This window comes from Lycorma delicatula, chromosome 2, assembly GCF_047948215.1.
Source record: "Lycorma delicatula isolate Av1 chromosome 2, ASM4794821v1, whole genome shotgun sequence".
NCBI classification, from domain to species: domain Eukaryota; kingdom Metazoa; phylum Arthropoda; class Insecta; order Hemiptera; family Fulgoridae; genus Lycorma; species Lycorma delicatula.
In genome coordinates, this window is record NC_134456.1 from 109,165,971 (window position 1) to 109,189,918 (window position 23,948).

The following is a 23,948-nucleotide window of genomic DNA, read 5'->3' on the forward strand; positions in this document are numbered from 1 at the left end:
CATTTGGGACCCACTTTGCACCTGTTTTGCTGTACTTGAGCTTGTTACTGAAAACATTATGAACTGTGCCAACACTTACAACTTTTTTTTCTATATGTTCAACTGTAATACGTCTGTCTTCACGAATAATGTTGTCAACGTGAGTTTCAAGCGAAAGAGTTGACACTTCAATTGGCCAGCCAGGACAGTGCTCGTCAGTCACTGAGGTTCGACTGTTTTTGAACTGTTCTACCCACTTATAAAAATTTCCGCAGTTCATACAATTTTCACCATACTTAAAATCATTTGAGAAAACATTTTAGCCGGATTTTCACCTTCAGAAAGCAAAACGCAAATCAATGAACATTATTCACTAATGTGGAAACTTCAAGCAGAGACACCATCGTTAAATGTAATATTGAGGTTATACACAAAACAATTTTTTTCTGTCAGCTGTTCGTAACTCATTCCAGTGATGCCAATCTAAAGTCATGAAAGTCAAAACTCCCCCTACAACTGCTTCATTTCTACATCAATTTGTCTCTCTAATTACTGAATGTCCCTCGTATGTAGAACTTCATAATATAAAAGGGATCTTCAGGTTTTAGGTGTCATCTCCCTCATCAAGAAACGTTTCAGAAGCTGTTCACAATATTCCTTTTACTGTTATTTGTTCTTTTCTATGAGTTTACCATGCAAACAGAAATTTGTGTGACATAAGGTTAATTTTGAATGAATTCACCACCTCTTTTAGATGCTTCTCACCAATGACAGAAATTGGTTGACCACTGCATAGTACATCCTCAATATTTTCTTTATCAGTTCCTGATACACAAAATTTTACTTGTCCACCTAACAACAGAACTTTGATCAAGAGTCATCACCATAAATGGCTTTTAGATGAAGATAAATGTCACTAGCACTCACTTTACCACAGTTAAAAATTCAGTTACTGCAAACTGCTTTAGATATGTTGACATATCAGATGTACTTGACTCTATAACAATGGTAAGTGACAAAAAATGAGTGTGGTCAATGAGTTTAGGAATATTATTAGGGTAATGGAACTACAAGATGGCAGCACTTATTACTTGTCTGACTTTTTTGACGGGGAGGGAGCAAAAAACTTTACATGTTGTCATCGCCCGGAAAACAAAGATAAATTATTAAAAAAAAAGTAAAATGTAACAAAAACAAAATTAAAACTTAAACTAAAATATTAATAATAAAAATAAAACTTAAAATAAAATATTAAAAAACAAAGACAAAATAAGCTAACATGCAATCTGTGAAATAATATTTACTAGTTACAACCAATAACTAGTAGTAAAACACAATTTAAACCACCTATCAAATAAATTCACATCTTAAATGCTTAACAAAAAAATTAACATAGTATATTTAGTTAAAAACTGAGAAAAAAAAAACTATTTAACCATATTATGTAATGCTGATAATAAAGTATAACAAATCCTAGGATTGGATGAAGTGGTAAATAAATCATCTTTCACGATGGTATACCAACATTCAAGGAGTAGTATTCTTAAATTGAAGGATGAAAAGCAAGGACAATAAGCAAATAAGCCCACTTTAAAAAACTAATTCCAGTATCCAAGTAAAAGAATTAAACTTAATGCAGTTTCACTAAATGCTGTTAAAATTCTTTGACTGATGGCACCAATTCATCTCACTAAAAGCAGAAACCTTAGCTTTTTAAATTCAAATTCTACAAATTTAAAAAGAAAATCACAAAACATTTTTAAAACTAACATTTGAAAACATTATTACAAATATTATACCATAAATAGTACATTCTATATAGTTTTTAAAAGTGAAATCTTACTTTCTCTTGGAAACATTCCACAATTTAACCATTTTGTCATCTGAAGCAGAAATAAGACGGTGACCATCTGGTGAAAATTGAACTGAGCGAATAGTTGATGTGTGGGCTTTAAAGCTTGTCGAGGCACTTTGAACTTTAGGAATCCATAACCGTATAGTTTTATCTCTTGAGCAAGATGCAATCAACTTACAACTTGGCGAGAAAGAAGCATCATTTACACCATTTTTGTGACCTAAAAATCTGGAAGAAAATTTTGTTCATTAAAATAGAAAGATTGTTATATAAATAGCTTACTTGAAACCTACAATAAAAAAAATGAACCAACTTTTATTTCAATTATTAAATTCTAATGCAAACAACAGTAATATTATATTACTGTTATATTACTATATATGTGTATATATATATTTTTTCTTTTCTTTATTTCAGTAGTACTTTTGCAGGATCCCGCACCATCAGCTGTTTATAAATTATATAAAATTACATATCTAAACATAACAATTTTTTCTAGAAAAAATTAAAATTACATCATATATAGAAAAAAATTAAGTCAATTAAATAAACTAATTACATATATTTAAATATGACATCAATTAAGAATAAAAAATTTAAATTACCTTTAAAATAATTACATTTATACCATGTAACCTGACCAGCCAATGTTACATTACTGAGTGGATTTGAAATTATTTATATAGATTTTGATTATATCTATTTTTATCTAAATACGTGCTGCCACATCTGTTGCTGCTTTTATAGTAGTGTCATCTTTATACTCTGTCTGAAAGTTGATTTAGTTCGAAATTCTTTTGCACTTATATATATAAAATCTATCCAAAAGTCCAAACTTTTACTATTATTATTTAAATTAAATTTCTTGATTTCCACTATTTCCAAATTTGTCTGAATATCAGATACAGAATGTTTGTTATTAATAAAGTGGTCATCAACATTACATAAGCACAATTTGCCATTTTTATAATTTCTAATGTGTTCTAAAAATCTAGTTTTACCTATATATATGTGTGTGTGTATATATATATATATATATATGTGTGTGTGTGTTTGTGTTTTTTTAAATATTTTATTATATAATTGTTTGTCTTTTATGCTGGTTTGATTTTATGCATCACACAGTCAAGACTTTAAAAATTAAACTAATTTTTGCTAGAGATTTTTATTCTTGATTAATAAAAACCCAGAACAAGATGTTCAAATTCCATAACTTATCATAAACTCACCTCTGCTAAATTAATCTTTGCTACAGTCAGCACTACAGTAAATGACAAAAGAATAAAGAACTTTGTAAATTATCTATTTACATCATGTGTTCATATTGATTAAAAAAGAAGTAAATATTAGTGAAGTTGATAAGGAAATTAGCCTAACCAAAAATTTATTATCAATAAAAAATAAACTCTCAGCCAATGATCAGTAATGAAAAGAATGTAGTAGATAGAATTGAAGGAAGTCTAAAACGATGGAATAACAGGTGTTTATGTTATTTGTATGTTCTATCATTTCATTTGAATTTTTATATTGTGACTTGTCTAATTGTTTTAAATTAATTATAAACATTTATAACAATTTTTTACATTATTTTTTTGTTTGTAATAAGTCACATATAGTTGTATGTGACAAAATGGTAGAAAAAACTAATTAATTAGGTAAATAAATACAAGGTACCTTAATGCACCATTTTGATTTAATCTCCATAACATAAGTGTTCCATCTGAACTGGATGAAACCAAGAACTTGTTTTCCACATCAAATACAACAGATGTCACCTCCCCTTTATGTCCCTGTAGATGTCTTGCAAGTTCTGGATCATCAGAGGTCATTGCATCTAAAATAAAAGGTAGATAAAAGCAAAAAATGTGCTCAGTAAAAAGAAGCAGGACATATGAACGTTACAATTCATTAACATTTAAATTACTTTTTAAGTACCATAACATTTCTAAAAAACAAAAAAACTTCAAATCAGTGTATCATACATAGATGATTAGAAAACTGAATGGTAAAGTTATGGAAACAAGGAAACACTAAGACTGCTAATTGTACACATCTACTTAGAATAACTATGAAATATGAAAAGAAAAAGTTTTTCTTTCTTTTCTTATAGGCATTTTTTCAGGATATAGTAAGTCGGCGAAGTGAAATTTAATATTTCTATAATTTATGTTATATTCGAGTGCCTGTTGGTCTTTGGGGCCATTAAATTCACCATCTCATATAGCCTACACAGGCAGCCAACTGAAACTTAAATTCTATTTGTAAAATAAAACTTTACAATTCTGACTAACTTATTGTAGCCTGAAAAAATGCCCAAAAGAAAAAACTTGTCTATTTTTTTCATAATTATTCTAGGTAGATGTGTATAATTAGCAGTACGGTTTTTTGTTTTTTAATAATTATATTATTTATCACTGAAGAGAACCAAGCAAAATTCACTTAGTTTATTAATGAAGTAATTTGGAAATCATAAATGATGCTTTCTGAAATACAGGATCTACATTATCATTGAAATTGGGTTTAATACCAATTTAATATGCTTTTCATGAAAACTGAGAAGAAACTTTAAACAAAATCTTCCAGATGTTACACTGAATAAAGAGTTATTCCCACCACACGATTTACTAAAGCTAACAAAAATAAACTCATAATACATCTGAACAAGCTTATGAAAATGAAACTGTAAACATAATACTTTCTGTAGAGATGTTAGTCATGAAATTTGAGACACACCCTGAGAATAATGAATTCCCAAGTTTACTTCTCTAACTTTACATAATATATAAAAAAATCTTATGAAACTTGTTAGTATGATTTTTTATTATGCTGAATAAAACCACTTTACTACATTACAAGAATAACTGAAAAATTATTATTGTCCTGGAACCTCATAACTTAATAAATATTATCATGACATAAGTAAAAACAATGCAATGAAACGAATTAAGACTACCATACAATTAATTTTAAGGTTACCTTACATGCTACACTAAATAAACAAGCAAAAAATAAATAAGCACAACGGTACTTTCAAACTTACATTAGTTATTAGTTTTTATATAAACTTACAAATTCATGTGTTTATATGAAAATAATTTCACATGAAACAAATATTACTTAATTATCAACAAAAAGGTTACCAAACAACTGACTATTTGCACGGTGTTTCAATGGCGCCAAAATAAACGTCACAATAAACAGTACTACAAAACATAAATTAAAATTCTCTACAATAGATTAAAAAAAACTTTGAACTCAAAAAATACTAAATAATGTTGACTTAAAGACTTACTGTACGTAAGCTAGGTGGTTAACCAGATAGACTTAAATTGTTAAAGTATAGTAACTAATACTCACATTATTTATATATATATATTTTTTTATTTAACATTAGATTAAAAAATATCTTATATTACTTTAAATTATTTAAAACATTTAATTTTTAAATGCATTATAATTAATTTTGTAGGATGCTTCTTTAAGCAACGCCTAAGCATTTAAACTAAAGTTTGTCAGCTGGTGATTACTCGCCACGTTAGTTTTGTTAGTTTTAAGACAGTAACATTGTACAGCTATTCCTCAGCAGTATAAACACGACTCTTTTGCGGAAAATTTAAACATGGGTACCAAGGTAAAATGTTAACTTATACTGGCATTAAGATAGGAATTTAAGGTTAGGTCATTGATCTCTAAATAACACATTACGGTTTCACTGATGTGTCAAAATATCTTTTTAACTTGAAATTTTTTTATTACGCTTTACTTGTATGTTGTATAATCAACTATATTGTCTTTATAACTTAAGTCTTTCCTCAATAACTTTATCAGTACTGTAATTTTTCATTTCACTATTTCATGAAACATTAAACATTACGTTTTATATTCCTATTTATTTGTCTATTTAGAAAAATGTGTTCGTTGTGATTAGCCATGCTTTATTAAAGACTAATACGCCCCATCGTATTGCACATTATTACTTTCCTATTTGGTGTTCTTTTAGAAAGCAAGTTCATGGTAGTAAAATTAACTAAATAATTACTAACACAAATATTAACTGTTATATACATTACATGAATTAAAAAGTGTACCAATATAAACTGCTTTTTATTTTTTCTGTTACTGTAAATATTATTGTTAGCCTGAACTGGCATGAGCTAATTTCATTCAGTATAAGTTCCTAGTAACCATAATTTTTATATTTTTCCGGATGTAATGTTAAATTATGTTTGAAAGATAACAGCTTTTATTTTAATTATATTATACAAAATTACTTATTTTGAAATTAAACAAATATATTTATTATAAATGACATACTGCACAAAAGTAAAACAAATTAAAATAATAACTATTTTAGATATTAGGAAAAGGTATGAAATTGGCCTTTCAGTTGAAGCTACATAAATTCGTGACAGATAGTAGTTTTAACTGTTAACATATTTTATTTTTAGGTTCATGAATTTAAGGTTGAAATGACATGTGAAGGATGTTCAGGTGCTGTGGATCGTGTTTTATCAAAATTAAAGGGTAATATGTTATAAATGTATATTCACATACATATAATAGTACTTATACTTATAATAATATATTATAATTATAAATTAAATAATATTAATATTTTAGTATACTACATTAAAAAGAATTATAAAAAATAATAAAAATATATTTCATCTTATTTAATAAAATTTCATTTTATTTTACTTTGTTTTTATAAATAAAAATGTAAATTTAATAAATGAAATGGATATCTGATAATTAAAAAATGTGAATTTAATTATTAAAACTTGAACTAGATTACTGATATTGCACATCAATCAAAAGATTTGGCTGTAATACTTGTATTATTTGAATATTAACACTTTTTTATGAATTGTACTTATTCTTTAATCTTATTAATATTAATTTTTAAGGATATCAAACTAAGCCATTTACAAATACAGTACATAGTTCTACCATGACTTGTTTGTATCTTCATCTGTGGAGATTGCACAAATAATTACTTCAATAGTCAGTTACATATACGGTATAGATAAAAAACATAGTTGTCTTCCAGCAAAGTTTTTTCTTATTCCTATTATATATATCCTTAATTTTCCATTTTGTATAATCATTTTGCTTGATTTTTTTAACCAAAATGTGAATAAGAAGTCAGTATGTATGTGCAATTAGAATTAGATCAATTAGAATCAAGATAAGGTTAATTTTAATCAAATTGTTATTGAAATAATGTTACTTTAAGTATAGTATTTTTTTAAGCCCTATTCCAAATTTTATAATATTTTTAAAAAATTGATTGTAACGTATGAAAATATAATATACTGATTTTTTTTTATTAATAGTAGTTTAAAGTATAATATTTTACAATGTCTGTAAAATCTGCTGCCTTGAACGTTCTCTTGTATTGACCACACCCTTTCAGTTAAAATTTAGAATGTATCTGAAAAGTGAAACAAGAATTTTTAAATTAGACATATATAATACAAGCATAATGTTTAAATTTAAATATTTCATTTCTATATCATAAATTAATATTTTTATAATATTTTAAATTTAAAAGTATTATTGTTACAGATATATGATGAATAAACGACCTATGATAAGTTTTAACAAACTTATCATTATTTCCAATAACTATTTATGTTTAAGGCATATATATTTATTAGTAATTATATTATTAATTATTAAAAGTATGTTTATTTATTCTAATTATATATTTAAGTATACTTGTTGCTACAAGTTTATAAACAGTAATAAGCAATGAAAAATACAAATAATTATTTAAATACAAGAAAAATATAAACATATTTGTGATTTTAGAATACAGGTCTGTTATTCATCATTAAAATAAATGTAGGTTTATGCAGAATATTTAAAATTTAATATGATAACTGTTATAATGTATGTAAAAGTTATGGAAACTGGAAGTTCTATGATAACTTAATTTTGTTAAAAATATATACAGAACAAATCAAAATTACGGAAACGCCTCAACAACTTTAACCATTCCTGATAAGTTATCTGACAGATAAGTTATCTGTCAACTACTTTATCTTTTCATGAAAAATAAAATTTTAATCTCTTGGGTGATGGCTCAGGGGTTGTAACTCGACTATTTTAAATGGTAACACTGTTTGTGTGATACATCATTTTAAAGATCTCTTTAAGACAAAAAATGTGGTATAAATAAAAGGTTTGTTCAGTGTTTGTACAAAATGGTGGCGAGATAAAGTTTGGATTTTGGGAAAAAATTACATTCGTAATTAAAGGAACTGTTATCACAAATATATAAATTTATATAACGTTTGCTTATTTACTTACATTTTACTTTAATAAATGTTTCTAACATCCTTCTGTTTTGACAGTGTGTCATTTGTTTGTAAAAGGATGATACAGCATTATTCAGTGACTCCCTAGTTCCCTAGTGATATTTTGTTCTAATTCTCAAATTCTATTTTGTAAATCATCAATAACTTGGGGGTTATTATGATAAACAATACTTTTTAAGTGGCCCCATAAAGTAATCTGGATATCACTCTGGATATAAGTTGTTCTTTAACATCATTAACTGCTAGTTCTATGTAAAGATTAAAAAGTAACGGGGATAGGGAAAATCCTTAGCAGACTCCCTTTTATGTTACGGCTTCTTTCTTATGTTCTTTGATTACTACTGTTGCAGTTTGGTTCCTGTAAGTGTTAGCAGTAGTTCTGTCTCCATACTTGAACCCTACATTTTTTTAAATACTGAAAATTTTATTCTGGTCTGTGTTATGAAATACCTTTTCTAAGTCTATAAGTGTAATGTATGTTGGCTTGTTTTTCTTTAATCTTCCTTCAACTATTAATCTGAATGCTAAAATTGCTTCCCTTGTCCCTATACTTTTCCTGAAACCAAATTGATCTTCTCCTAGCACTTCTTTCACTCTCCTCTCAATTCTTCTGTATAGAATTCTAGTTAAGATTTTTGATGCATGACTAGTTAAACTAATTGTTCTGTATTCTTCACATTTATCTGCCCCTGCATTCTTTGGTATCATTACTATAACACTTTTTTTGAAGTCTGATCCAATTTTCCCTTTTTTGTAAATGTTACACACCAGTTTGTATAATCTATCTATCGCTTCCTCACCTGCACTGCACAGTGATTCTGCAGGTATCCCATCTATCCCAGGAGCCTTTCTGCCATTCAAATCTTTTAATGCTGTATTAAATTCTCCCTTTTCATCCTCTTTGACTTGTTCTAAAATTAATGTGAATTATTATAAAATCACCTGACCAAAAGTAGTTTTCCTCTTCTCACCGAACCTCGCTAATTGCTTTCCTACACCTACATTTAATTTATCCATCTCCCTCTTTAAATTTTCTAATCTACCAACCTTTTTTTAAGTAATTTAATTGGGAAAAAGTAAAATTTTATTTAATCAAATTATCTAAATAAAACAGTACTCATGGTTAGGTATATTTAATAGATTTTGCAAAATCATCTACAAAAGTAAAGGAGGCCTTCTATATTATGATCATATGGTGATGGGAAAACCCTTACAAAAGATTAAATTACAAAAATTAAAGTAAAATTTTCGGTTAATAAAGAAACTAATTAATTTATTTAATTTCTAAAAAATTATACATGTGTAAACAATCTGATTTTTCTACTTTTATCCATTTGACATTCATATATTACTTAATCATTTAACTATTATATATCTAAGTGTTTATAATTTAAAAGACTACACTTCATTTACATGTCATACATATTATCATCTCATTGGCCATGGGTGGTTGCTTGTTGTTTATTAGTTGAACAGATTGCAACATACACATTGGAAAAAACTAAATGTTTTTACTCTTTTTTTTAAATGATTACTCTTTTTTTTAAATGATTACTCTTATTTTTTAAAAAGAGCCATACTTTTTTGGTAGTTAGGATAATAAGTAGATTATTTCAAATAAAAAAAAGGAAGAAAATTTGCTTATTTATTTGAAAAATTCTGATCATCCATATTATGTAGGGACAATCAGAATTAAAGGACTAAGAAGTATGTTGATAGGAAAGTTGGAGCATATAAATGAAAAAGAATAGAATACCTTTTCTTGTGAAGTTTTCTTATTTTGAGTTTTACAGATATATTTAGTACAAACTTTGATACAGACTTTGTTAAAGATATAGACTTTCACTAATAAAGATTTGTCCTGGTAGTTCATGTGAAATCTCTAAAATAGTTCTGGATAAAGAAAAATAGGCTAAATCATGATATAGGCTAAATCATAATAGGCTAAATCAAAATAGGCTTATCAGTTCATAAGAACTACATATCAGTTCCCATAAGAGTATTTTTCAAATTTTTTTCTTTATCTTTGGGCAATATTCCTCTGCAAGTTTGTGATAATTTAAATTAATCTTAGTACTTACATATTAACGCCACCGCAGCTACAGCTTTATTTAAAAACAAAGTAGTCAATCAGATTTTGGTGGAAAATGAACAGTCTCTATTAATTTTAATAAATGGTTATTTATATTTATTTATTTTATAAATATAATTTAACCAAACTTAACCTACACTCGCTAACCTTGGCTAATTAACACCATAATTTTTTGAGTATTTATTTAATAAATTCAGTAATTATTGTAATTATTTATTATTTAAATAATCAAAACACTTTTGTTAAAGTCAATGTTAGCGAGCGTAGGTTAAGTTTGGTTAAATTATATTTATAAAATAAATAAATATAAATAACCATTTATTAAAATTAATAAAGAGACTGTTTTGAATCTATGTTAAACTCTATATCGGCCTATTTTCTACCGAAATCCGATTGACTACTTTGTTTTTAAATAAAGCTGTAGCTGCGGTGGCGTTAATACGTAATTACCTTAATCTTTTACTACTGCTGCTACTCTTGATAGTTTGAATAGATTGTTACTGTTTACTACTTGTGTTCTTAATTACTAGAGATGACTTTTTTACTATGTAGAATGTAGTAAATAGTTGTAACTAACTGAAAGGTGAAATATTTTTATCCAATAAATTTGTTTGTTACAAAGTACTTCTTAAAAAAAGAAAATATAAATTTAATTTATATCAGTGCTGTTAGCCAAAAAGTTTCAAAAACTTAAAATTACATTATTTAATGATTTATTCTGTAAAAAAAAAAAGGCAAAAAACACAGTGAATCATAATCTCCAGTTTAGTATTGTTTGAAATTTGGTTTTAAAATTAATGATGGTTTTAAAATTTTGTAACTTAGGTTTATCATTTATTTTAAATGAGCATTTTACATGCAAGTTCATTGAAAAATACTTGTCTGGTTGACACTTATAGATTATTATTATTTTTTTGCAATAATTCAGTAAATTAAATAGAAATATTCTTGTGTAAAATAATATGTTCTGAATAAATATGGCCATTTAGAGTGATATTACTTTATTTTTGACTTATTAGATGTATAATAATCTCATGTTTGGTGTACAATCTATAGTTTGAGAAACAGAATGGTTTTAGACTAAAACTACTTTTAAATTGAGAAATGTCATATCGCCTGTACAAAAGCTATAAGTGGTGGTATGTGTATTAAGCAGTGATGTAAAGTCATAAGAAGAAGCGTCATGTTTATGTTAGTTCCAATAATATCTTTGTATGAAAGTAAAGTTGAGAGAAAATTCAGAAAGATGGACGTCAAGAAAGATTATGTTTTGTTGGTTTAAACAAATATGTCAAAATTATTATAAATAAATACATTCTTTTTACAGAAGTTCTGTTTTCATAATGTTTATGAAAACCATTAACTGACCCTCAAAGCTACCAATTAGCCATTGATGTAGCAGTTTCCTGCTCACTGAGATGTTCCTGATGTACCTACTAGGCTGTATAATCAGGTTGTAGAGATGCATTTTACTCTCTTGTCCATGACAACATATGATCGTATATGAAGAGAATTGTTGTGCAGTGAATGTGTATTGTTGTGTATGTAGTTATATGTAAAGTGTAGGTGTATGTTGTAACCTATGTGAAATGAGAAGAAAGACTAACCAGCATAGGTCCTGGAAAATGCTGCTTCCCATACTCAAACAGGGGACTAAAATGTTTGAAAAGTTAATCACATTAATATTAATTCATACATAATTTGTACAAAAATAAAATGCCTTTATATTGACTTCATGAAACTGAAATTTGTGAAACTGAAACTAAATTCAATGAAACTGATATTTGTCATGGTTAATACTTTCATTGTTAGTTATCAGAGTTTACTTTCCCAATTGTCAATATAAATTGTTTTTATTTATTAAACCTTTTATGGGTGTATGAGCTTGATAAATTTCATTGTTTTTACTATATGTTTTGATAAAAGCAGTATATGTGTTCTCTCAGATTAAATATCATTTCTCTTTCTAAGAACTGTTTTTTTTTTTCAAAATATTGCCTGTGCAGGACCTATCTTTTATCAGTTCATTTAGTTTCTCCAAAATGAGACTAAAAATAGCTTGCAACCTTTTATTTATTATTTTAGTGTAGATCTTATAAGCTATTTACAGTTTTATTTGTCTAAAATTTATAGGTTTTTACGACTTCTGTAAACTTTGTATTTGATTGAACATGAGTGCATTTTATTCAGGGTGGTGCACGAAATGATCTAACATTTGTTTTTGCAATAATTGTTTAGGTTAAATTATTAATGTGTTTCATTTTGATAGAAGTGACAGCAGTCCATGAATATTAGTATGTATTGTTCCAAAATGGCTGACAAAGGAAAACTGACTGTTAAACAGTGCGTAAAGACTGTTGTTTTTTTTAATGAAGCGAAAAGTGTTGTGCTTACACAAAGACCGTTTCATCCATTTTCAAACTCTGTGGTCATATTCATTTAAAACAATACATAGATTTTATCAAAAATAGTGATGGTTCAGTATTTGAGAGTAGCGTGAACAGCATGCCAGTGTTTGTTCTCCACAGAATGTCGAAGCTGTCAGCAGTGTCAAATCAACAAGAAAAGCAGCAGCACAACTTGGGATTTCTAGGCAATCTGTGCAATGAATTTTAAAAACTGATTTGTATTTTTATCCATACAAAATAACAGTGTTGCCTAAATTAACGACTGACAACAAATATAAAAGAATGGTATTTACTGAATGGAACAAGAAGTATTTGTTCTGTGAACAAGAAGTATTTTGAAGAATGTGTGGTTTTCAGATGAGGCACATCTTCACCTAGACGGTGTAGTTTAACAAAATGTGCATTTTTGGACTTTCAAAAATCCACATATGCTTCATAAAAAGGTGCATCACACTCAAGAATTGCGGTTTAGGGTGCTACCTCAAGTCAAGGGGTCATAGGGCCATTCTTTTTTGAACTGAACAGTGAACGTATTCTAAACATGTTGCGTAATAATTTTGTTCCTCAGCTTCTTCCAAAAGGGTTTCAATTAGAAGTAGTTCAAGCAGGATGGAGCAAGACCAAACACAGCTAATGTTTTAGACTTTCTGCATGAAACTTTTAATGCAAATTTCATTTCAAATCGATTTCCTAATTGTTTTGTGTGTGGACAGAACTGGCCCCGGAACAGTCCTGATTTGAATCCGTGTGATTATTTTCTTTGGCGATTTATAAAGGAAGAGATTTTCTCTAAACATTCTCGTACAGTGATGGAACTGCAAGTCCTAATCATTAAGGCGTGCAATGAGATTACCGAGGATATGTGTCATCGAGTTAATAACATAGAGGTTTGTGTTGAAGTTGCTAGGCATAAAGGTGGTCATATTGAACATGTGATAAGCAGAACATAATCTCTAGATATATAGTAAACACGTTGTATTTTACTTTTCTGTATTGCGATGCAAATAAATATTTGTGAACAAAACCAAATGCTGGATCATATTGTGCGCCACTCTGTATATTCATTTAGTTAATCACAATTTATGAAGTATCTAAATTTAAACGTTTACTACTTGAACCTTGTAATTGTGTAGATTTAATTTTTTTAAATTAAAAAGATAAAAGTCAGAGGTTATCTTGTCATACAATAAATCATTAAGAGATGTCAATAATTTCATTTTGAGTTGTACACTTAATATGAAAAAAAATATTGAAAAATAATTTAATCTCTTTTTTTTAATAAATTACAGTAGACTGTGTTGTTATTAATAGACTGATTATTTTTTTACATATAAATAAAACTGAGCATATAAAAATTACAGTGGAAATTTTATAACATTTAATAAGTTCTATCAAACATATTCTCTATATTTTTTTTATTATTATTTAAACAAGCAATATTTCCACATGTTATTTCTCTTTTACATTTTAAATTGATCTTATTAAATATATAGATGAAATATCTGACAATAGATTTTATAGTAATACTGAGCACAAGAAAATCCTACGCAGCTACACCAGCATCCGTTGCACAGCCAGAAAGTGACCGTGTGGTGTGCTATGTCATCTTACGGTGTTATAGGCCCTTATTTTTTTGAGGTTGACAATGGTCTTGCGATTACAGTGACGTCGGCTCGTTACGTAGCCATGCTTGAAACCTTTGTTGTGGAACAACAAAAGAGATTTCCACCGATTCTTAACACAGCCTGGTTTCAACAAGACGGAGCAACGTCACTTACTGCACGAATATCGATGGCAGCTGTATGCCGATTGTTTGGACAACATGTCATTTCACGAAATGGTGACATTAGATGGCCTCCCAGATTGCCTGATTTCTCAGCTTGCGATTACTTTTTGTGGGGGTCACCTTAAAATCAAAGTGTTCCACAGTAGACCTGCTACAACGGAAGAACTGAAGGCAAAGATCCGAGAAGCAATTGCGGAAATTCCAGTTGAGATGTAACGTCAAACCATGAACAATTTAACGAAGAGACTTCGTGAGTGTTTATGTAGAAGAGGAGGTAACCTGGAAGAGGTCATCTTTAAAAAATTAACTAAAATGTATGTATCCTAAAATTGCAACATTTGTACAATTACATGAAATAAAATTCATTTTCTAAAAACAATTTTCATTAACGTTATTTAATTTTTTAAATTTCCTGTTTCTTTGAATCATTCTGTATATATATTTAATATTAAATTAACTTTTTTTTATTTCTTCATCAATTAGTAATAACTGTAGAATAAAAACTTTACCAATCGAATTTATTTCTGATTTATTTATTCCTTTTTTAATAAAACTAGTATAATCTCTCTTGTAAACTAATACTTTTTTTTTAGAGAAGTAATGGGTGTTAAAAAAATTGTTTCATCTTCACTACTTTAATTTACATAAGAGCATGTACTATAACACATACATATTACATATTCCAAACGTGGCCTGCCTACACAATTTTTTCCTTCTACTTGTCCTTCCAATATTAAAGCGACTATTCCAGGATGCCTTAGTATGTGGCCCATAAGTCTGTCTCTTCTTTTAGCTATATTTTTCCAAATGCTTCTTTCTTAATCTATTTGCCGTAACACCTCTTCATTTGTCACTTTATCCACCCATCTGATTTTTAACATTCTCCTGTAGCACCACATTTCAAAAGCTTCTAATCTTTTCTTCTCAGATACTCCGATTGTCCAAGTTTCACTTCCATATAAAGCGACACTCCAAACATATACTTTCAAAAATCTTTTCGTGACATTTAAATTAATTTTTGATGTAAACAAATTATATTTCTGACTGAAGGCTCGTTTCGCTTATGCTATTCGGCATTTTATATCGCTCCTGCTTCGTCCATCTTTAGTGATTCTACTTCCCAAATAACAAAATTCTTCTACCTCCATAATCTTTTCTCCTCCTATTTTCACATTCAGTGGTCCATCTTTGTTATTTCTACTACATTTCATTACTTTTGTTTTGTTCTTGTTTATTTTCATGGAATAGTTCTTGCGTAGGACTTCATCTATGCCATTCATTGTTTCTTCTAAATCCTTTTTACTCTCAGCTAGAATTACTATATCATCAGCAAATCGTAGCATCTTTTATCTTTTCACCGTGTACTGTTACTCCAAATCTAAATTGTTCTTTAACATCATTAACTGCTAGTTCCATGTAAAGATTAAAAAGTAACGGTGACAGGGAACATCATTGTTGGACTCCTTTCTTATTGCGGCTTCTTTCTTATGTTCTTCAATTATTACTGTTGCTGTTTGGTTCCTGTACATGTTAGCAATTGTTCTTCTATCTCTGTATTTGAACCCTAATTTTTTTAAAATGCTGAACATTTTATTCCAGTCTACGTTATCGAATGCCTTTTCTAGGTCTATAAACGCCAAGTATGTTGGATTGTTTTTCTTTAATCTTCCTTCTATTATAGGCCTAAAATTGCTTTCCTTGTCCCTATACTTTTCCTGAAACCAAATTGGTCTTCTCCTAACACTTCCTCCACTCTCCTCTCAATTCTTCTGTATAGAATTCTAGTTAAGATTTTTGATGCATGACTAGTTAAACTAATTGTTCTGTATTCTTCACATTTATCTGCCCCTGCTTTCTTTGGTATCATTACTATAACACTTTTTTTGAAGTCTGACAGAAATTCCCCTTTTTCATAAATATTACACACCAGTTTGTATAATCTATCAATCGCTTCCTCACCTGCACTGCGCAGTAATTCTACAGGTATTCCGTCTATTCCAGGAGCCTTTCCGCCATTTAAATCCTTTAATGCTCTCTTAAATTCAGATCTCAGTATTGTTTCTCCCATTTCATCCTCCTCAACTTCCTCTTCTTCCTCTATAACACCATTTTCTAATTCATTTCCTCCGTATAACTCTTCAATATATTCCACCCATCTATCGACTTTACCTTTCGTATTATATATTGGTGTACCATCTTTGTTTAACACATTATTAGATATTAATTTACGTACCCCAAAATTTTCCTTAACTTTCCTGTATGCTCCGTCTATTTTACCAATGTTCATTTCTCTTTCCACTTCTGAACACTTTTCTTTCGCTAGTTTGCACTTCCTGTTTATAGCATTTCTTAATTGCCGATAGTTCCTTTTACTTTCTTCATCACTAGCATTCTTATATTTTCTACGTTCATCCATCAGCTGCAATATATTGTCTGAAACCCAAGGTTTTCTACCAGTTCTCTTTATTCCGCCTAAGTTTGCTTCTGCTGATTTAAGAATTTCCTTTTTAACATTCTCCCATTCTTCTTCTACATTTTCTACCTTATCTTTTTTACTCATACCTCTTGCGACGTCCTCCTCAAAAATCTTCTTTACCTCCTCTTCCTCAAGCTTCTCTAAATTCCACAGATTCACCTGACACCTTTTCTTCAGGTTTTTAAACCCCAATCTACATTTCATTATCACCAAATTATGGTCGCTATCAATGTCTGCTCCAGGGTAAGTTTTGCAGTCAACGAGTTGATTTCTAAATCTTTGCTTAACCATGATATAATCTATCTGATAACCTTGCAGTATCGCCTGGCTTTTTCCAAGTGTATATTCTTCTATTATGATTTTTAAATTGTGTGTTGGCAATTACTAAATTATACTTCTTGCAAAACTCTATAAGTCAGTCCCCTCTTTCATTCCTTTTGCCCAGCCCGTATTCACCCACTATATTTCGTTCCTTGCCTTTTCCAATGCTTACATTCCAATCTCCAACTATTATTAATTTTTCATCTCCTTTTACGTGTTTAATTGCTTCATCAATCTCTTCGTATACACACTCTACTTCATCATCGTCATGGGCGCTTGTAGGCATATAGACGTTAACAATCGTTGTCGGTTTAGGTTTTGATTTTATCCTTATTACAATGATTCTATCGCTATGCGTCTTGAAATACTCCACTCTCCTCCCTATCTTCTTGTTCATCACGAAACCTACTCCTGCCTGCCCATTATTTGACGCTGAGTTAATTACTTTAAAATTACCTGACCAGAAGTCACCTTCCTCTTCCCACCGATTCTCACTAATTCCTACTATATCCACCTTCAACCTACCCATTTCCCTTTTTAAATTTTCTAGCCTACCAACCTTTTTCAAGCTTCTAACATTCCACGCTCCAACTCATAGAATGTTATTTATTTTTTAGTTTTCTGGTGACCCCTTCCTTAGTAGTCCCCACCCGGAGATCCGAACGCGGGACTATTTTACCTACGGAATATTTTACCAAGGAAGGCGCCTCCATTATTGTTGTGTGAAAATGCAGAGAGCCACATTTTCTTGGAAAAAAAAAAACAGCTGTAGTTTTCCATTGCTTTCAGCTGCGCAGTACTCAGAGGACTGAGTGATGTTGATATGGCCGTTTAAGTCATTGTGACTCACGCCCCTAACAACTACTGAAAGAGCTGCTGCCCTCTTTCAGGAATGATTCCTTAGTCTGGCTCTCAACAGATACCTCTCCGATATGGTTGCACCTTCGGTCCAGCTACTCTGTATCCCTGAGCAGTCAAGCCCCTCACCAACGGCAAGGTCTCATGATTAATAGAGGGGGCTGTTCTCTTTGTTAAGCTTATTTTTTTCTCATTTTCATTTCACTTTTAGGTTTGGTCATGTTTAGAACTGTAAACAGTTCGTTGACTTTGCTGTTCGTACAGTTCAGCGGACTCTTTCCATCGAAGTTCTAACAAACTTTGTGATTTAATATGCCAAGTAGATGTTCAACTCTGCAATTTGTTTTGTTTTTTTTTACAAAGGGGTAGTACCTCCTAAATAACTTCTGTAATTTTTTATGAAACTGCTGACAAGTATTATATGTTACCATCATGAAGATTTTTATTTTAATCTGTAAATAAACAGCATGAATTATTGAGAAAAGCAAAGATAAATGATTGAATTTCTGAGCTTGAGATCCACAAAAGTCTCCTGGCAGTGGAGAGATTTGCCACAATTGATATCAGTAATATCTGAAGATTGATTACGAGATTCTTAGAGAGGTAAAGTTTAGGTTCAGATAACAGAATGGGACACCCAAAACTGCAGTGACAGATGTAAGCAGACAATGAGCGAGTGAACAAATTGCCTCATTAGAGGTTATTGTTGGTCGACTGTCCTGGAGTTATGAGATGTAATACATTTAATCCTAATGATATAAAAACATTAATTGCTATAATAACATAATTAGTGTGAATGTTGTTGAAATCTCTTGTACTGTTGAGGAAGGATGTGGTTATAATGTTATTATGAAACCTGGGTGTTTGTGAATGACCCGAAACAAAATGTGCATCAATGGATAATGTAATTATTCACTCCAGAAAATAAAAAGCAGAGAAAGCAAGGAAGTGATTGTGACAATTTTATGAGACACACATGGTAACATTTTAATTAATTTTTTTGAACAGGGTCCAATAATAAGCAATATTCACCTACAGTAGCTTCTGGTTACCATAAGCTAAAAGAACCATTTTGCCCCTTAACTGCCGAAATGTTGATTTGATGCCACCCTCAAGTCCTGATTTCATCCCTTATACTCTGTCCTGTTTGCTCCTTTGAAAAACATCCTTTGTAGGGAACATTTTTACCATGTAGAAGACATTAAACTGGCTGCGCATCCATGGATGAAATGACAGCCATGGGAATTTTTCCAAAATGGGCTTCAGCAGTAATTTCAAAGATGGAATATTATATAAAGTTACAGCCAATACATTGATTAAGTTTGGATTTTCATAACTTCTTAAGTATTTTAACAATCAAATTTTTTCTTCTGGAAATAAAAATTTTATAAAAAAAGGAGGCCCTTCTGTCCAATGAATGATGATAAGATAAACAGTTGTGAAAATGTAAGTCCTTGCTGGGAAACGTAAAATGTATGTTTAAATGTAATAGCAGGTTATCAGATCATAGTCTAGTAATGCAGGACTAGTAATATAGTATATATACTATAGTATAGTAACATAGACTAGTAATCATAGTCTATGTAATAGCTGGTTATCAGATCATAGTCTAGTAACTTAATTGTGGGTATAGTTCTGCAGTTACTGGAGAGAGGGAAAAAGAGTAAATATGAATATCTTTGGTCCAGGAGTAATTTCTAATTTTTAATAAATTATCTAATCTAAAAATTTTCTGAACAGTTTTAAAGTTAAAATGTTTTTTATAAAAAATGTTACCTTTTTGTGAATTTTTAAGTAATACTCTTAGATGAACCTGAATTATTAGCATACTTGTTTAACATATAATTAAACAATAGTCAAATATTTTTTACTAGCACAATAATAAAATATTCTGTACAGATTTTATATATTTGTTAATAAGTTTTTTTTGCCTAGTTATATTACTATTATTTTATTTTTATATAATAGCTTAAATTTTACTGTAACCATTTTTCTTTATTATTTATATTGTGATCCCACTCTGATTATTTCTTCTTAATCCTCATAGGCAAATGGGGCAATTCCTTTTTTTATTTTTGGAATGCTACATCTACCATCCTTGTAATGATCTATAAAATGTGTAGATCATTATATTCTGATCTTAATAAAACATGTGTTTATTTAAGAAACCTCTGGGACCAGTGGAGCTTGATATTGACCTTTACATGACTATCTGTTTTTTGGGCATTTTTATTTACTATACTATTAAAAAATATTTTCTTTTGACCTTTTAAAAATTAATTGGTCAGAATGTGTTAGTGTATCAGGTAAATTTATAAACTTGTCTTTTTCAGGAACATTTTATATCACTAAGATTATTTGTATACGATCTTTTTTTTACATTTATGTTATTCAAGAATTTAATGATGCGTATGAACTTTTTTTTGGGAGAGTAATTAGAAAGCTGTCAATGGTGTTTAATAATGAATTGTTAAATATTCTGTCTGTGAACTGTTTTAATTACGTAGATAAAATTTCTTCCTGGTACCATTTTTATATGGGTGTATTTATGATAAAAGATTTACAATTTAAATTTCTGATCTTTTTAGGAATTCTCTATTAAAAAATCAAGTATTTAAAAGTAAAAACAAAGTATATAATACTAATATTTAGGATTTAAAAACTATTTTAAATTTCAACCTTAGTCAAGGGGAAGTTTATATATGAATTTGTAAACAGACTTCAGAAATTAGTATGAAGTAGTGGAACTTTAGCTTCTTTGGAGCAACCCATAGATACAAAAAGAGGAGCTCTGGACAGAAACACATTGCCATCCCATTGAAGCCCAACATAGAAAGAGCTTTCAGTAGTATAGAATATGCCAGCTTGATGGACTGGTGGAGTCAGAGCAACAGATGAAACAATTTCCATGGTACATACCCTTGGAAGAAGCGGTTAAGGATAAGGAAAGGAAGAGGGTAGAAAAAGGATTGCTTCTGATGAGAATAGCTTACTGTCTTGTTCAGGGTCATAACTGTAGCAATCTCACCTTTTAGTTACAAACCAGTGATTTTATTACTGATAATTAAATTAGTTTTCAATAAATAATACTTTAACAGTAATTATGAAGATTTTATATGTACTTAGTTTAAAAGAAATAATATGAATTATTATTTTTGAAGAGTTGGATTAGTTAAAATTTCTAAGAATTACAATTATCTTATGGAATAGAAAAAAATGATAAGAAGAAAAAGGTTTGAAAAAAAATTTGGTAATTATTATAAGTACTGAAATATCAGGTCCTAATAACATGGACAGAAGGATATATGTTTATTTTAGTTAAAACATCTTGAAATGATAGAACAGTAAGAATAAAGAAAAGAACATACTAATAATAAAACAAACTTATTAATAAAATTAAATTACAGACCTGTTATCATGAGTTCAGAGTAGAAGCATTGATTTCCTAAGTTTTTTCATAGTAGCCCATTTAAAGTTTTCTAAACAAGATTCATTCATGAAGATGCTTACATACAATCAATACTAACGTTTGATTGTGTATATTGGCACTGACCTGTGGTAGAATGATTTCTATTGATCTGAACACGTTTACATATTGTACTATTTTAATCTGGCTTAACGTAAACAGGTTGCCTGTATAAAATTGGCAATTTGAAAACTTATTGAAATATAAGTTTGAATTAATTTTACTGGATCAATTGCAACACGTTTTTTGTTGGGCTTTGGGAGAAGGTTTTCAGTTCTTACTGTTTTTCTGATTTCATTCAACAAGGGTAAATTCTGGAACATATAAATATTTGAGGGGGAAAGTAAGATTAACATCAAATAATTTTTATTTTTGCTTGTAGTTATAAACGTTGAGTGCTTTTCTTTTTACAAGGTGCATAAAAGTAATCAAAATTGTAATGTTTAATGTCTGCTCATCATTGAATTTTTTTTTGTGTGTAAAAATACGTGAACATACTAAAAGTTAGAAATGTAGTGACGGTTTAGAATTATATTGCTGACACTGGTTATGCCTTTAATAGCTAGTCTGAGATAATTACAACTAGGTACGAGAATCATTTAGGAAGATTTTGGTGTCTTTTTTTTGTAGAAAGGTTAGAACTGTAGAGCTTCTTCCTACTTTTGTAGGTTAGATGTTTTCTTTTACTTATTTTTGTTGTAGCTCACGTGTGCAATCAAGCTCCATGAGGTAATCCAGCTCTTAGCTGCCATTTATTGTTCGACTTTCATTTGTTTTTGTTTTAGTATTTTTTCACTAGCCCATTGTCGGTATTACTTTAATTAACACTCCATTACTGATTCCTGTATCAAACTTTCAGTATTTTTAATAATACACTATTGTTTGTCTGCTTGGAAAGGTTCAAGTAGTAAGTTGATAGCTATTATAACTCCTCCATTATGACTAATAAATGCATCTAACATCACAGTTATGTTTTACTTATGTATGTATGTGTTTACTTTAGGTCAAGGTGTTGAAGAAGTTAAAATAGATTTACCAGGGCAGCTTGTCCATGTAACTTCAACTCTGCCTGCAGAACAGCTACTAGATACTATTAAAAAGACTGGAAAAAATACTACTTATAATGGTGTTAAAAGTTAGATATCTGTATTTTTCAAAATAAAAATGACTTCATGAAAATTTATGTATTTAATTTGAAAGAAGAAAACAGCTATTACATTTTAAAAACAGACGTATAAATTTTAAATGATTTTATTTTTTTATTGCATGGTATTTAAAAAAGCGATCTGTATTGGTGAATGTTATTTTAATTGCTTTTATTATTATGATTTTCTTAATTTATTATTTAATTATATGTGCAGCAGACTAGGTCTTTTTTTACATGAAATGAATTTATTTTTTTATGTATATATAAAATATATGTATACACTTTTGTGGAGAATAAAAATCTGTGATTAATTACTTTGTTTGTTATATTATTTTAGTAAGCAGTTACATAATTTATTTACATTGCAGGTTTAGGTCTCTTCATTAACAACACATGGTATTATTTTAAAACGCAACTTCACTGTTTTCATAGCATTTATGTGGTAGTAAATTGATCGAATGAAAATGAATTGCTGTAAAATGAGTTACATAAATATCAGCTTAGATTCCTGGTTTTTTGCTTGGCATTCATTGTTCCCCACATAACCTTTCAGTTAAGCATAGGTAGAATTTTCACAGCCAGGCTGGTATTTATGACATACTATAATTGGGTGAGTCTACAATTTGTTAATTCTTTCTACCTACACTGTATTAGAAGGTTATGTAGGGAATCAAATATAAAAAAAAGATTCTATAAGTTAAATCTTGCAAACTAGATCCTGTACCACTGTAAAGAAATGGGGCAGTTAGATAAGGATTTAATTTCACATTAATTGCTTTTTTATTCTGTAACTGAATATCCACAAACATAATATGGCAGATATTAACTGTCATGAGACAAATTAATTACCAACCTCTAATGCTGGTGCATTACTAGCTCTCTAAATTACAACAAAACATGTATATCCAGAAAAATTAATAAAATAGAACTAAATGTAAAAAAAAAAGTGTAGAGCAAAACTGAAACTGAAGGGAGAAACTGTGAACAATGATGTGCAACGGAGAGATGGCATCTCATCTCTTCAACATTATATTAAAATTATACAGATAGCAAGGACATCAGAAAAAGACATGAATATAGAAGTAAACTTAGGTACTTCAGCATTTTCATATGATGTAATATTAGTAGATCACTATGAGTGATAGTACAAATGGTTTATCTAATGAAAGAATAGGAAACAATGTTTACTCACTTTCAAATAAATGGCATTACAAGGAAAGAAAAATGTTAACATTTT

The 23,948-nt window shown here is 29.2% G+C and overlaps 2 protein-coding genes across 5 annotated transcripts in view; one reads left to right on the forward strand and one right to left on the reverse strand.

The window, feature by feature from the left end:
- The window catches only part of LOC142319093 (uncharacterized), a 30,075-nt gene extending 24,743 nt beyond the window's left edge, over positions 1 to 5,332 (reverse strand). The window contains exons 1-3 of one of the 4 annotated variants that reach the window (XR_012755102.1): positions 4,875 to 5,147; positions 3,509 to 3,668; positions 1,823 to 2,062 (exon numbers count right to left, since the gene is read on the reverse strand). Coding sequence is in view for 3 of the 4 variants with exons in the window: in XM_075355987.1 (XP_075212102.1) it covers positions 1,823 to 2,062; positions 3,509 to 3,663 (395 nt within the window). In the remaining variant the exon portion in view is untranslated. Of the gene's footprint in view, positions 1 to 1,822; positions 2,063 to 3,508; positions 3,669 to 4,874; positions 5,148 to 5,191 lie in introns of those variants that run through there. The other 3 variants (XM_075355987.1, XM_075355988.1, XM_075355985.1) reach the window with 3 other exon arrangements.
- Atox1 (Antioxidant 1 copper chaperone) lies at positions 5,326 to 23,025 on the forward strand. Its single transcript, XM_075355989.1, has 3 exons — positions 5,326 to 5,465; positions 6,283 to 6,358; positions 22,568 to 23,025. The coding sequence occupies exons 1-3, from the start codon at positions 5,454 to 5,456 to the stop codon at positions 22,702 to 22,704; spliced, it is 225 nt and encodes a 74-aa protein (XP_075212104.1). The 5' UTR covers positions 5,326 to 5,453; the 3' UTR covers positions 22,705 to 23,025.
- The last annotated feature ends 923 nt before the right edge of the window (positions 23,026 to 23,948 follow it).